Source organism: Poecilia formosa, unplaced genomic scaffold (assembly GCF_000485575.1).
Source record: "Poecilia formosa unplaced genomic scaffold, Poecilia_formosa-5.1.2 Scaffold282, whole genome shotgun sequence".
Taxonomy (NCBI): Eukaryota; Metazoa; Chordata; class Actinopteri; order Cyprinodontiformes; family Poeciliidae; genus Poecilia; species Poecilia formosa.
The window spans coordinates 445,137-460,411 of NW_006800221.1; the positions used below are offsets into that span (position 1 = coordinate 445,137).

Below are 15,275 nucleotides of genomic sequence, written 5' to 3' on the forward strand. Positions count from 1 at the left end.
GGTTCCCTCAATTTAGAAAACCAAAACTCAAGGAATCACCTGCCTTATTTACCTTCCTTGCGGCTCGTATTTCGTCTGGGTTCTTAATTTGGGGTGGAACCCCCCATGCCTGGGTAGTAGTTTCTGAGTGTCTTAACATCCGTGGTATTTATCTCCTCCTTTGGCCAGCTAATTATTCCTGCAGGGTATCTCATTACTGGTAAGGGGTAGCTCCTTTCCTTGTGACCTCATCAAGGTTGCCATTTATTTTTGGTATTCCCAGCCTAGCATGTTGACTTACATTGACTTCCTCCATTCAGTGTGCTAAACATGGTTAATAAATAAACAAAATAGCTAAAAAGCTTATTTTAGGAAAAAGGCTACTGTTAATGTAGGCAGTAGTTAAATTAGCAACGTTTGTGATAATGTTTGTGCAATGCATTCTGATTTTTACTTTTGCAAAAGTAAAAATGATTTACTTCGTGGCTCTTGGTTACCAGAAAACGCGCTCATCTCTTAGCAACAGACTAACAACAAATATTGTTATTGTTCAAAAAACAAAAGATTTCTTCTGCTGTTTTGAAATATTACTTATCACGACTTAACAAGAATTGTCCAGTTAGTGAAATTTGCATAAAAGTTACTTATTTTTTATTTTTGTCATTAGTGGCAAATGTATTATAAAACACATTCAACACAAAAGTAAAAATCTCGATTTAGACTTCGTGGCAGTTCGTTACCAGAAAAAGAATCCGCTAATCTCTTAACGCCAAATTAATAATAAATAATATTGTTTATAAAACATAAGCTCTTTCAAAATACTGCTTATCTGCTTAGACACAAGAAATTTACAGTTGGTAAATTTTGCAAAAGTGACGTTTACTTTGTGGAACTTGGTTACCTGAAAACGCGATCATCCCTTAGCAACAGATTAGCAACAAAAATTCTTATTGTTCAAAAAATATATTTCTTCTGCTCTTTTGAAATACCACTTATTTTATACTTGCTAAGAATTGTGTAGTTGTTGAATTTTCCAGAAAAGTTCATTCTTTTTGTCATGAGTAGTAGATACATTATAAAACACACATTCAACACAAAAGTAGAAATCTCGATTTGTTCTTCGTGGGAGTTCGTTACCAGTAGAAAACGCTTATTTCCTAAAACCAAATTAATAGCAAGTTATATAGTTTATAAAACATAAGATCTTTCGAAATAATGCTTACCTGATTAGATACAAGAAATTTACCGTTGGTACATTTCGCAAAAGTAAAAATCTGAAGTTTACTTTGTGGCACTTGGTTACCAGTAAACACACTCATCTCTTAGCAACAGATTAGCAACAAAAATTGTTATTGTTCAAAAACATAAAATTTGTTCTGCTTTTTTGAAATACTACTTATCTTACACTATTTAACAAGAATTGTGCAGCTGATGAATTTTGCAGAAAAGTGTTTTGGTTTGTTTTGTTTGTCATTAGTGGTAAATATATTGTAAAACAGACATTCAACACTAAAGTAAAATTTATACTAAAGTATAAAGTAAATATATATTTACTAAGGTAAATATATATCAACACTAAAGTAAAATTTATACTTCGTGACAGTTCGTTACCAGTAGAAAACGCTAATCTCTTAACACCAAATTATTCTGTGTTTTTTAGGTGGAGTAATATGTGCCTTACATGCATTGAAGCATTGAAAAACAGTGTAAACATTGGTGTTTATGCTATGACAAAGATGGACTTTGTTTATTACAGGTTACTTCTGAAATGCTTGATTTTACTCGATTTTATTTTGGGGTATCTGAGTAATAAAGACTGCACTCAAATGCACCAAAGATTTTTCAATTAAAAAATAAATAAGTAAAATTATAAGATTATTTTTATTCCCCAATAAAATATCAGGTTGCAGTGATTTGATCTACCAATTAAACTATAATACGCAACCAACAGGTGAAACATGACAAACTATGGCTCAGTTCAAAGGGTGTAAATAACAGTATTTTGTTGCCTACAAACCAAACTAAAATGTGTTGCATCGGAACACCAGTGTTCGAAGTGACCCAGATAGCTTCAGTTCTCGCGAGAATGACAGTAGTTTCCGCCGTAGCTGTTTGCAGGCCGTTAGCTGTCGGACACGCTGCCAAATTTCGTTTCTGCTGCCTTTATTGTTGAACTGACTGCAATGGAAGAACTTGGAGTCACAGACGAGGCAGAAAAGCCCAGACATCGACCTTTCTTAATCGGTGTTAGCGGAGGCACGGCCAGCGGAAAGGTAAACTATTAGAAACGTAATTAGCATACCGGTTGTCTTAGCTCGGAATCAGTATTAGCATTCACCAAACTGTCAAAACAAGTGTCACGCCCACTTGTTTAATGGTTTATTACTTTGCTAAAACACTCTTTTGTTGAGATTAAGTTGACCTAGCCCCTTTCCAACCCTGAATATTTAGAAGAAAATACAACACAGGTCACGTTTGTAACGCTATTGACGTCAAATCGTAAACTTTGAACTCGAGGTCACGCATGAGGAATAACCGTTTCAATCAGGAATCCTGTGCAATTTCAGTCCAATGTATTTTATGGTTGCCTGTTTACCGTAATGCATTACGGAATAAAGAAACTTTACTGATATTAAAAAAAACATATTGAGGTGTGTTATTTCAACAGCGAGGCTAATAATAGAATAATTGAGATGCGTTGTTTACAGTCTACAGTTTGCGCCAAGATCATGGAGCTTCTGGGGCAGCACAAGGTGGACCACCGCCAGAGAAAGGTGGCCATCATCAGCCAGGACTGTTTCTACAACGTGCTGACTCCAGATCAGAAGGCTAAAGCCCTTAAAGGACAATACAACTTTGATCACCCAGGTAAATAAATCCAGACTTTTACTTTTGCTATTCCATTAGCTTTGTGCAAAGCTAAGATAAAATTGAAAGTGTGATTGTGAATAAAAATCTGCTGTAATGGAAAATGAACTTTTTTTTTTTAAACTCATTTTCTTCAATGCCTCGCAGAGGCATTCGACAACGAGTTTATGTACAAAACCTTGAAGGACATTGCAGAGGGGAGGCCGGTCGAGGTGCCAACATACGACTTCATCACCCATTCCAGGTTGAGACAAAAACACTTTACGATTGTGAAGTCATGACGAAAAATCACCCTGTTCCCTTGTATTCTGAGAGCTCATTGTTTGTTTGTTTGCAGGTTGGAAGACAGGATCACGGTTTACCCAGCGGATGTTGTCCTCTTTGAAGGGATCCTCGTTTTCTACCCCCAGAAAGTGCGCGAGATGTTCCACATGAAGCTCTTCGTGGACACGGATTCAGATGTCAGGTTGTCTCGAAGAGGTACCCAAGCGCCGAACGCACATGTTTGCAGGATTTCCGTTCCATTTCAAAGAACCTTATTTCTTGCAGTGCTGAGAGACATGAACCGAGGGAGGGACCTGGAGCAGATTCTGAATCAGTACACAACATTTGTAAAGCCTGCGTTTGAGGAGTTTTGCCTGCCTGTAAGTACAGTAGTCATCGTTGATGTTTTGTATGATTTCAGCTAGATTTCTAAGTACTTCTATTGTGTTTTAGACTAAAAAGTATGCAGATGTCATCATTCCGAGAGGGGTTGACAATATGGGTGAGAAATCTTTAAAAATAAAAAAATCCCAGCTTATATTCAGTATCACTGAGATAGATAGCGGCCTTAATAACTTCCTAATTTGTCATTTAGTGGCCATCAACCTGATTGTGCAGCACATCCAGGATATTCTGAATGGTGACATTTGCAAGTGGCAGCGGGGAAACATCAACAGCCATGGCCGAGCCTGCAAAAGGCTGATCTCGGAGCAGAGCGACCTGCAGAACGGATCCACCAACCCTCCAATTAAGAGGGTCCTGCTGGAGCCTAGTAGTCGGCCCCACTGAAACGGAGAGGATGTAGGTGTGTGTGTGTGTGTTGTGGGTGTATGAGTGACCGGGAACAGTTAGGTCCAGACCGTTGAGCTGCAGCGTGAACTGACGTTACTTTGCCGGAATGTTACACATTCTGTAGTTTAGGGTAATATCAGTGATTCAGTGTTACAGGTTCTAAGGTCTGCCGTCTTATTTTATTGTAGTTATTAACAGGGTTCCTGCACTGTACGGAAGTAACCAGTGTTCCCAAAGGCTTTGTTTGTTTAGATTTTTAAAATGGGTAAATAAGCAGTTACTAACCCAGGTCCTATGATTATTAATAAGAACATGTTTTCTTTGAGTCATGCTTTTGCACTTTTAAATGTGACCATGCGGGCAACTTCTTTGTTACGGTTAGGGTAGTATATATTTAAAGCAAATCAATACAAATAACATGGTTATGTTGACGTACCTGTTCGGGTTTGAAATGGCTTCCTACGGTACAAAAGTGTTCATACCTATTCAACTTACCTGCGCTTTGCCAGATTACAAACTGATGGACCATGTAGAGCGTAGTGTAGTGAAAGAAAAATTGTGTGTGGCTTTCAAACCTTATACAAAATCTGATAGGGTTTGGTATTCAGCCATATTTACTTTTAAGTAAATAAAAGCCAGTGCAACCAGTTGCCCAAGGAAGTCGATCAGGAAATGGTCCACTGGTATGTAATTTTATCAAAGTCTTAACTGGTCTGTGAAGGCCTCCGAGGTTTGTTAGAATATCTAATGCTTTAATAATGTTCTCTAAGACGGTAAAGACATGGGGTCTGGATACAGTTATCCATCATCTTGGTTTATCACATACGATCCTTTTAAAATACATTTGTGCTTGTTTAACGTTTAAGGGGTATGAATACTTTTGCGAGGCAAGTGGGGGAAAAAAACCCTCCCAGTTTGAAAGCACTTGCTTATATTCTGCCAAGTCTATGCCTTAACGGTTTTTTTTTCCACTTTATGAACAGTGTACATCAATAAATGAAACTTCTTTTGAAGTATTTAAGTGTCTTCATTTAAGAAACCTCTGCAGCCATGGTTTTAATATAAACAGAGCTTTTTGTTTTATTGGAGTTTGAGAGCACAGTGTGATGTGTTTGGGGGGAGGGGGGTTGAGGGTTTCTGTGATTATTATCCCAAAAAGGATTCCAATGGTTTCCTACAGCACATGGAGTGACAAACACACACACACGCACACACACAAGTCAGAGGACTTCTCACAGACACACACTCTTACACACCGACATGACTGGGACATGATTGCGATTGCTTCGTGGTTCTCTACACTTGAACACGGCACTCCATGATTCAGTATGACGTACATAGATCACAGCATCTTTAGTAATTTTTCTTTTTCGTGTTTTTGCCTTGCTTTTTTTTTTCCTTTTTTTTAGTGCATATAGATACGGCACTTAGGAGAAGCTAAGCTCTTCTCATAAGCATAAACGTCCTTTTTAAGAACAAAAGGAGCACTGTATATAATACATGTCATAACCATACATGATTCTTACACAAAAAAAAAAAAAAAAGTTTCAAAACAAACTGATTCCAGTCCGTAGGGGCCCGTCCTGCCCTTTCGGTTCAGTCACAGCAGATTCTCAGCCGGCAGCCTGCGTGTGCACGTCACAGTTCGCGGCAGGTTTGCTCCTGAGCTTCTGCTGGTTGAGGACTTGTTAGTGTCGTAGAAGGTGACCAGCAAATGGCACGTACATAAGGGACAAGAGGAGGAGGTGGGGGAAGTATGGACCATTCAAATTGTTCTCTCACACGCAACAGCTCCACTCTAAATCAAAGAGTCCAGGGAGCAGACTTTGGTAATTTCCGTAGCGTCTCTTCCCCCCTCCCCCATCCCACCGTCTGCTCTGACTCCTCTCTCTTCCGTGATGCCGGCTTTCCATTTCCACTACCGAGTCAGAGCAACAGTAATCCCAAATTATAATCTCCCAGAGCGGCAGGGCTCTTTGTAAACCTCAGTGACATTTCAGTTGTCTGTAGTTTGTTCTGGATTCCTCGCGAGCGAGTCTCCCGGTAGCTTCCTTGCGTTGTTCTTTTAGTGTGTAATAAAGTGGAGTTAGTGTCATGAAGCACAGTTGAAGGTCGGTGTCGAAGGCCTGTGTGGGGCGGGGGGACCCTAGGTCTTCTCCCCGCGGTCAGTCTTGGCGCGATTGATGTTTCGGGGTTTGATCTTCAGGGACAGCTCCCACAGCGCCTCCTCCGCCAGGTGATCGCTGAAGTCGTTGAAGAAAGAGATGATTTCTTCGTTGCGCTTCAGCTCGTAATGCCTGAGGTCAGAACAGGGCAGATGCATTAGAAAAAAAACAAAAAGTGATCAATTTATCAAAGGTCAAACTGAGATAGCATGAAGTAGTTCCTTAATAAACACTCTGCCATACCAACACAAAAGTAGATACTGAGATTCAATCTGAAAAGTGTGGTGTACATTTGTTTTGAGCACCAAGTATTTTGGGTCTAGAACTCTCTCCCATTCATTTTATAATAGCCCAACCTTAGTCAGATTGAATGGACAGCAAAACTCAAGGCTTTGACACAGATACTCAATTGGACTTAGGTCTAAACTTTGACTAGACCATTCTAACACATAACTACGCTTTGATCTAAATCAGGGGGGCCAAACTCATTTTCATTTTGGGCCACATCAAGATCAAGAATGTCTTTAAAGGGCTGGTTGTGGCAGAGTATATAGGGAAAACTATTAAATTGTTATATGAAAAAATACTGTATGTATTTGAGTCAACTATTTGAGAAATTAAATATTAAACATCTTTTCACAATAATGTAATTTGGTCATACACATAAAAACGACAGTGATCTGGTTATTAAAAATATATTCTTTGAAATTCTTTCTGTGCTACATGGTTTGTTACAATCTATAAATGGGATTTCTTATAGTTTTCTTTCAACAATGGTTTTGTCTCATTTACTCTACTAGAAAGGCCAGATTCTTGGACTGCACAGATAAAGGTTTCCTGTGATGACCCTTGCAGCTCTATTATCATTAAATCTTAAACTACTAAAATCTTAAAATTTTAAGTTTAAGACCAGTTTTTTAGTCAACTTTAAAATTATGCATTTGTTTTAGTTTTTGCCTAAAATTTCTCAAATTGCATAAGGAGAAGTTTGAAGGGTGTGAATGCAGCTGCTGAAACTGTAAGTGGTCTTACACTTGTTGGAAGCGCCGCATGCTGTCCAGAATATTGAACTGCTGCCAGCGTTTGGAGAAATTGACCTTCCCGTCAATGAGGTCGGGGTTCCCCAGGTGGACGAAGGTCAGGTCCTGGAGGATGAGGCCTCTGCAGGAAGGATGGAAGGAGGAGGAGGAGAAATCAAACAAAACAACCAAGTCAGGTTGAGCTGAGCGGCAGCAGATCTGTTCAAGTCTGAGAAGGAAAGTTTACTCACAAGTACGGGATGCAGGGGGGCTCCACCTCAGCCAGAGCAGCTCTGTAGGCTCTGAAGGACGAGGAGCTGTCGATCAGCGTGCAATACTCCTCCAGACCCTGGAGCAGTATCAAGAGATAAGTGTGTTATTGTGAATATAAGATAAAAAAAAAAAAAATAAAAAATAAAAACTTTTATTAAATTGGCAGTATCATGTATTTTCCAGACATATATAGTGCCATTTTATAGCACGATCAAGTAACTATGTTACATTCAGTTGCTATAAGAATCCTGCATTTATCAAATATGACGTAAAAATTGAAATTGGGCCTTTGTCTCTTTAAGAAACTCCTTCTTCAGGAAGTCCTCACAACATTGGTCCTCTATTAACTCTAACAACGTTTTAAGCAGCATTTCACTGAGAGCTCAGTTGATGTGCAGATCCACTAGGTATTTGCCAATTGCTGCTGGCTAGTCTGAAGGAGCTGAGTGAAGGATTTTGCACAGCTGAATGGTTGCCATTCAGCTGTGAATCGGTTAAAGGATTTCTCGAACATACATGAAAGAATCAAAGCAGCATCCCAGGTATGTTTTTGATGAGGGAATAACATAATAACATGATGTAGAGCTCAAAAAGTTGACATTACATAATACTGCCCCTTTAAAAAAAGAAAAAAAAAAAGCTCACCTCAGAGGTCTGTTTCTGCCACTCTAATCTCCTGATGGGGGCAGAGTCCAAAGCGGACAGTATTGCCAAATATGAGTTGAAATTATTTAACTTTCTTAAGTGCTGGAATAAGAAGAGGAGAATAAGTGTTAAATGCTGCCATAAAGTGAATTTGCCTTTTTAAAAGTAAGATTCCTTACCTTCATTATCTTAATGAACTTGAGAAGCAGCTTCTCTCTGTCCTGAGCTTTCTCCTGCTGAATTATCAAAGAGCGCACCCTGCAGGTCAGAAAGTAAAGGTATCAGCATTTAAAGAGAGACTAAATCAAGAGACGGCCGTTCCAAGTCACGTCTTACCAATAGCTCATGTTGTTAAAGTGCTCTGTAAACTGGGTTAGGTTGGGACTCTTTTCCTCATTCTGCTCCTTCGCCCAAAGCAGAACCTCTGGGATCTAAGAGAAAGCAGGACGAGGAGAAGATGACAGATGACCGTGTTTATTCTCCATGCCTCCGAGAGGTAAGGCAGACTTATTCCAACCAAAAGGAAGAAGGGAAATCACTTCACCTCAATCTTGTAGAAGAGTTCAGCATCAAGAAGCGTGAGCTGGTCGGCAATCTCGTGACTGCGAAAGTCGTGAAGAGTCCCAGGCCTGGAAGGAAACGCAAACCGTAAAGAGCCTCGGCTTCAGTTATTTACGAAACATTACACACAACACAGTAAGCAGGGGAAACAAGACGGCGTCAGTTTTCCTTTCTCTCAGCAGTACCTTGCCGAGACCCCTCGAGCAGCGAGCGGCTTGAGGGAGTTGGTGTACCGCAGCAGCTTCTTTTGCTCCACCTTGTCCAGGATGTTCTTGCGGAGGACACGGGCGAGGCTGAGCTCGCCGTTACACACAAGCGTGAACACCAGATCCATGAGCTGCTTCAAGATGTCCTCGGTCAGCTCCACCAGACTGGAAGAGGGCGGTGGACAAGTGGGGATTATTTGATTCGTCGTCTGACTGGTTTACCTGGCATGCAAGGCTTTATTTGATTGACTCGGCAGTTCAACTCACCACAGCTCGTCGACGACACGAACCAGAACGAAGAAGGTGTTTTTGCTAACTCGCTTCTTGAAGGTGTCCGGACTGTGGCAGAATGTGGTGTATGTGCTATTGTGGTCAAGGGTAATGGTCTATAAAGTCTCATGTTTTAACATAAAAGGCCAACTCAAAGTGGCACGTAACACAAACGGAAGAAAAAATGATTAAATTGTTTTCAAAATTCTGAAACATGCAGCAAGCGTTTGTATCCAGTCAATAATTTCGCTACGGCTGTTCCTTGGTTTATGCTGTTGTTCGCTCCCGCCGGTTTTACACAGATACTCAAAATCTTCCCTGTTCTTCTTTATTCAGACTCACTGAAAATCGCCTGAACTGTATTTTCAAGTCTTGCCACAGATTCTCAATTGCATTTAGGCCTGGACTTTGACTGGACCGTTCCACCATGTGATTATCCTTTCATCTAAACCATTCTGTTGTTCAGGAACCGAGTTGAAAATCCACAGCACCATTAAATTTTTTTCTTTTTCTTTCCAGAACTAAGGAACAGAGAACAGAATCCAGAAAAGCAGCATTTTCATCTTAGCTGCAATTTCAGCATCACTCAGTAAAGATTTAAATAAGGACAGTTTTTTCTGAGTAAATAAGGATTAAAGCAAAAAAAAAAAAAAAAAAAAAGTTTTGCCAGCAAAAAAAGACGATTAGGCCAGCGTGACATGTTGAGTGATTTGGAAAGGATATCTGTAGTGTAGCTTCTTAATGAGGTCTTCTGGGGTTATAAAAGTCCTATATGTAGTCAGGAAGGCTTCACAGTACAAAACAAGATCTGTCAAGAAAAAGAGGGCAAAAAAATAAGAGAGCAGTGTTTTTGAGTTGACGTGCCGCCGAGATTAACCAATACAAGCTGACAACAAATCAAACATGACTGCTACAAGCACAGGCTGACAGACTGTTAATGCCAGACTGAGGCCACTTAATGCCACTCAGACAGAAAAATGTTCTCAACAAATCGGCTTTCAAATGTGAAATAAATTCTGATCTGAAAAGATGAGACACAGTAGGTAAACAGCTTTAGCATCATACCTTTGCGCTCTGTTTCCGTAGCATGGACTAGAAGGATGTCTCCCGACCCTGCACGAACGTCAGGACCGTCGTCATTCTGCAAAGATTCGGAGTGATAAATAAGGAAAAGATGAAGAGCAGATCAGCCTGGAGACTGATGCAGTTTAGCCCAAAATGTTGCATGCACATTTTCTCCTCTTCTGCCCCACCAAGCCCTCCTATCGCTGCACCGGCTCCTCTGATGATGAAGAAAAAGTCTGACTTGTGCAAGAAGAAAAAAAAAAAATCACTGCAATAGGTGTGTGTTGTAACAGCGCTAAATTTCCTCCCTGATCAGGAAGCTCCTCGCGTTTCTGATCCCCCTCCCTTCGTTCCTTGGTAAACTGCAGCTGTCATGGTGCTTCTAACCTTGCGGAGAGGCGTGCAGCATTTTCACACATCTGTACATCAGACTGCACCACTCAGGACAAAGCAGGAGGAGGTGGTGGGGCGGGAGAAGGCGGAGGAAGTTTTAGCGCTGCAGTTTAGCAGGTTAAACTCCAGAGGGCAGCAGCGGCCGAGAGTGGCGACGGGCAGGATCTGATTGGACTCGCAATGACTTCTGCTCCAAAGACAACTGGGTAAAATGTGCTGGTGCTGCTGTTGTGAGGTTTTGTTGTAAGAGAAGTCTAAAAATTGGCCGATGCTGATTTATTTTTAAAGATAACTGATATCAAAGTGTTGGAAGCTCACAGTGCACCTTACGTCACATAACTTTGTTTTATTATAGAAAAGAATCGAAAAATGCCCGAGAAACAACACACACTTGTTTTAGCTGCATATGCTCTCAAATACAAATGAAAAGTTTGGAGCCAAACTACTAAATTAACTTAAATTCATGAAAATCTGCTCCTTTAGTCTTTCATTTTTCATATTTTAAAAACAAAAATTGCACAACAGGTTAAGACTACAGATCTGTTATGATCCTTTTAAAAGGCAAAAAAAAAAAAGTCACTAAAAGGAATAAAGTAAAAAGGAAACAGTGGAGGACTTTCAGACCTTTGCAGAGGTGGATAAGATCGGTTTCACATGCAAGAATCCACTTATCACCCAAAATTAAGGAAATAGGGGCCAATTGATAGGTGAAGTCCTACTAAAACATCACACACCACTCAGAAGTCGACTCACCTCTTGTTTTAGCGTTATCCTGCTCATGATCTCCTTATGGTCTATCAGAGACAGCTCGTCTACATCCTCCTCAACGCTCCCGGCCGTTTCTGCCGTCTTTTGCCTCCTAAAGCAAACCCACACATCCGCCGTCAACACAGACAGTCTCTCATCCATATGCATGTTTGAAACGGTTCATTCATAAACCAAAAACTAATCTTCCGTACTTTCTTTTGGTTTTAAATCAGTTTACAGCAAAAAGCAGCAGTGATTCCATTTGTCTTCACAAATTAAATTAGGATGTTATTTCCTTTACTTAGCAATGTTTAGAAGAGCTCCAAGATTCATATATATATTACAATAAGGGAAGTTTAATGTAGCGTTGAACGTTGTGATGTGATTTATGGCATCACGTCCAAACAAAGAGCACATTGTCAGCTACAATATGGAGTTTTAGAGTTCACGCACAACAGGAAGTTAGCATAATCACTGTTACCTTTCTTTGTCTAAAGCCTCTTTACTATTGCTGGATGGCATCTGAGGAACAGGGTCTTGAAGTACATCATCAGCTGCGATGGTTTCCTAGCAGTCGAAGGAAAGAGAGCGACCGTCAGCCTCTGATGTTTACAGTTCTGCTGAGAAGTTTGCATCCACCCAACGTTGGCATGAACGTCACTATTGTTGGGTCTCCATTTATTGGAACCCCTCTTTTTCAGGTCAAGCTGATTTTATATCTGATGCTCCTGTAGGTCACACAAGCTTGAATTTGTTATAGTCCACAAAATTACACATGCAGGCTCAAATTTATGACAAACATTTTTTGTGTTTTTGGGAAAACTATCCTGTCTGTTCTCCAGAAAGGAATTGGCCCGTCTGTGGTGGGTAGATGCTAATTTAATCCAAGTCATGCTTGAAGGTGTTGACTTTGGAAAACATGCTTCTGTGTTTCTAGGCTCTCTCTCAGAGCAAGGATCGATGTCAAACTCACTCCATCCAGACAGACAGGCACTCTGGTATTCAATTGTATCCAGTTAAGTTTAAACACTGGTTACTGGGGTGTTTAGACATATTAACTAATCTCTCTTGGGTTAAACGGTCTAAGCCTGTTGCAATAAGAACTTAATTAGTTGATCACGACAAATTAAAATGAGCTCAAACATGTCCATTCTCATGATTAACATTTTTTGAAGGGATATTTTGCCGACAGATTTCATAATCCACTTTATGATATAGCTGTGATTGCATTTTAATTTGGATATTTAAAACATCTTCCATTACTATTTTACGTTACTTGAAAATAACCTCAAAAACATCAATAATATTGTTAATCACAATAATTACTGGGACAATTTATCGCCCTGCAGAATTTATAATTGCGGCAGGCCTGGTCAGATGTTTCAAAATGATAATGCCAAACACACATAAATACTAATCTTAGTAGTGATGAAATAAGTAAAAAGGGTTCTGATACAGCCTTGACCTCAACATTACTGATTATTTAAAAAAAATAATATTTGTACCTGTAAACAAACCAAATTAAATTCAAATTTTGCCAAGAAAGTGGTAAAATATCTGGTCACAGTCAGGTTGCTGGGATGAAAACCACAAAAAGACAATATTACTTAAGGGTGTATGTAAATATTTGAGCCTACATGTACAACTTTGACTAAATATGGATCAAAGAAAATCCACAACAGATTCAAACTTGTTCACCCAAGTCTTTTTTTTTTAAATATTCAACACAGTTACATTATTCTACCTTGGAGAAAACTAGCTTAAATGAATCATTTTTCTTTTCTTTTTTTTAAAAGCTCCTGTTCATGCCTACGATGGATTTATGCAACCGTCTGAGCTGAACTGTGTGTGGAACAACATTGGCGAGTGACTCCATGCAGCAACAACAAGCTGGCTGCAGATGAGCTCATATGATCCCGCCAGGATGTCATGCAACACACTGGCGGAGAAAAAGGAAGAATGGAAGTGTTGACGACACATTTACCACATCGTCCCAGAAGTGGTGATGCAGAGTGGGTGTGAAGTGTTTGCTTAGTGTGAGTAAAGAAAACCCAATGCACAAAAGCCAAAATCAGAGGGAACACCAAAAGGGGTAAAACTCAAACACCGTCTGAGCCAGAATATCACACACACACACACACACACACACTGTCTCCTTTGTATGTTGACCAAAAACAAACAAACAAAAGAATAAAAACCTGCAGCAAAGGTACAAGCTGACCCAAAAGAATAGAACCACACAAACAAAATAAGCTGCTACACATGCACAGGTGCACGTTATTCACTACGGCAGATGTTACTGGAAACCCATTGAGAATCCTAGTCTGGGAGCAGAGAGATGTCAGGAGTTAGAGCAGAACGGGGTTAAATGTTCACCACAGCTGAAGCAGCAGCCAAAGAGACACCAGTCACCAGCCAGGCAGTCAAAACAACAAAAACCCCTCCCCCGCCCTGCCACCCCCCTCACAAACACCAGTCCATGATTCAGTCCCAGGCGAACCTGTGAACCTGAAGTCATGATGTAGTCCGGTTCGGCTACACTCGCGTTGCATTTCCGATCGCCTTTTTTTTTCCTCCCGGGGATGAATCAATAGGAGGCGCAACACGTTGAGTGAGATGTGCTGAGCGACGCGGGCCGGAGACCCTTTTTACTTTTAATCGCTCCCCCGCATCCGAATTGATTCATACCCCGAGGCGATGGGACGTGCAAATGGGATTGACCTTTCACCCCCGCGGCAGTCCGCTACTTACTCGGAGGGAGAGCGGCAGCTCCCCATTGGCCTGGCTGGACGAGTATAGGTTGACATACTCCCCCTCCCCGCCCTCGTCATTCACGCTTTCGCTCTACAGGAGGGGAAGAGAGGAGGGACACAGACCGAGGTGTGAAGCAGCAGAGAGTGTTTGCTGAGGCTTTAACGGCCTTGAAGGAGAGACAGCAGCTGGCTGAGGTCAGCTTCAGGTGCATCTCCATAGATTAGAATGTCACTGGAAACCTAATTTGTCACAATAATTAAATTCAAAAAGGGAAACTCATTTCCTGTTTTATAAAGACACCCCCCCCCCACAAAAACAACAACAAAAAAACAAAAATTGAATATTCAACAAGAGAATTAAAGAATTAGAATTGGGCGATATGGCTTAAAAATAAAAACAGATTTCTCAAAAACGATCCGATTTCTCTTGTAAAAGAGAAATCACAAATGACAGAAAATACTTTTAAAAAGTGGCTTTTATTTCAGTCATCCCTTCTGTGAGTTGTACGACAGCAATAGAGCCATCCTAGAAGAATTTTTGTTCAATTACAAGAATAAAGTCATAATATTAGCAGAAAATTATGTAATTTTACCTGAAACAATGTCTTAAAACCATGAGAAAAACTTGTTTTAATGAGTAAAAAGTTCTTAGAATCTGAGGTGAGCAGCTCAGTCCATTCTTCCTTCAAAATAGTTGTTTGCGTGATCTTATCAAAGTCCTGCGACTGATAATAATTTGATGACGATGTGTTAAAAGATGAAGTATTTTCCATTAAGTATTGTTTGTAAAACGTATAAAGCACAACTTCACGACATGCTCAATATTCCTCATTTTAATTTTCTTACTTTTAGTATTCTTATAAAATTACTACTTTGATTTCCTTATATTACAATAGAGGCTTTAAAACAAACTTATCAAAGACGGTAGTAGGCCTTAAACATGCCGACATCAATCTGACAGAAACCCAAGGAGTGTATTGGTGCTTAAAAAAAAATAAAAAAAAATCCAGATTTTTCAAAAGTGAAATCCATAAATACCAAAAAATTGATTAATCGATAAATGTTCTATGAAGTATTATCACCTAAATATTGAGTTACCAGAGCAAACATTGCAGAGGAGCCCCACCAAAAAGTGACTGCATATACTTTTTCTAACAGGCCGCCCCTTTAATTCTACAATCGCTTTTTTATTGGTGAATTTTCAGAAGAACTGGGTCTTGTGTTATTATTGGCTGTAAGCCACGATCATAAAAAACTCAACTAATCATACATCAA

General features: G+C 40.0%; 2 protein-coding genes across 10 annotated transcripts in view; one reads left to right on the forward strand and one right to left on the reverse strand.

Annotated features, from left to right (window-relative positions):
• The first annotated feature begins 2,041 nt into the window (after positions 1 to 2,041).
• Positions 2,042 to 4,914, forward strand: uck1 (uridine-cytidine kinase 1). The gene is made up of 7 exons (XM_007571551.2): positions 2,042 to 2,252; positions 2,688 to 2,847; positions 2,995 to 3,091; positions 3,185 to 3,327; positions 3,397 to 3,491; positions 3,565 to 3,613; positions 3,707 to 4,914. Exons 1-7 carry the CDS (start codon positions 2,163 to 2,165, stop codon positions 3,898 to 3,900), a joined length of 828 nt encoding a protein of 275 aa, XP_007571613.1. The 5' UTR covers positions 2,042 to 2,162; the 3' UTR covers positions 3,901 to 4,914.
• A 43-nt stretch (positions 4,915 to 4,957) lies between these two features.
• rapgef1b (Rap guanine nucleotide exchange factor (GEF) 1b) overlaps positions 4,958 to 15,275 on the reverse strand; it is a 48,325-nt gene continuing 38,007 nt past the window's right edge. For 7 of the 9 annotated variants that reach the window (XM_007571547.2, XM_016681480.1, XM_016681486.1 and 4 more), the window contains 14 exons: positions 13,999 to 14,091; positions 11,729 to 11,814; positions 11,254 to 11,359; positions 10,108 to 10,183; positions 9,766 to 9,850; positions 9,040 to 9,132; positions 8,752 to 8,937; positions 8,550 to 8,634; positions 8,342 to 8,436; positions 8,185 to 8,263; positions 8,006 to 8,107; positions 7,339 to 7,436; positions 7,101 to 7,229; positions 4,958 to 6,200 (listed from right to left, as the gene is read on the reverse strand). In XM_007571547.2, coding sequence (XP_007571609.1) covers positions 6,050 to 6,200; positions 7,101 to 7,229; positions 7,339 to 7,436; positions 8,006 to 8,107; positions 8,185 to 8,263; positions 8,342 to 8,436; positions 8,550 to 8,634; positions 8,752 to 8,937; positions 9,040 to 9,132; positions 9,766 to 9,850; positions 10,108 to 10,183; positions 11,254 to 11,359; positions 11,729 to 11,814; positions 13,999 to 14,091 — 1,464 coding nt within the window. In that variant the 3' untranslated portion in view covers positions 4,958 to 6,049. The remainder of the gene's footprint in view (positions 6,201 to 7,100; positions 7,230 to 7,338; positions 7,437 to 8,005; positions 8,108 to 8,184; positions 8,264 to 8,341; positions 8,437 to 8,549; positions 8,635 to 8,751; positions 8,938 to 9,039; positions 9,133 to 9,765; positions 9,851 to 10,107; positions 10,184 to 11,253; positions 11,360 to 11,728; positions 11,815 to 13,998; positions 14,092 to 15,275) is intronic. The other 2 variants (XM_016681485.1, XM_016681483.1) reach the window with 1 other exon arrangement.

Bases quoted from the DNA above. Each gene is read 5' to 3' on its own strand.
- uck1 (XM_007571551.2), top strand. From the start codon at position 2,163: ATGGAAGAACTTGGAGTCACAGACGAGGCAGAAAAGCCCAGACATCGA. The intron at 3,092-3,184 runs GTTGAGACAAAA...GTTTGTTTGCAG, and splicing joins GACTTCATCACCCATTCCAG to GTTGGAAGACAGGATCACGG. The intron at 3,492-3,564 runs GTAAGTACAGTA...ATTGTGTTTTAG, and splicing joins TTGAGGAGTTTTGCCTGCCT to ACTAAAAAGTATGCAGATGT.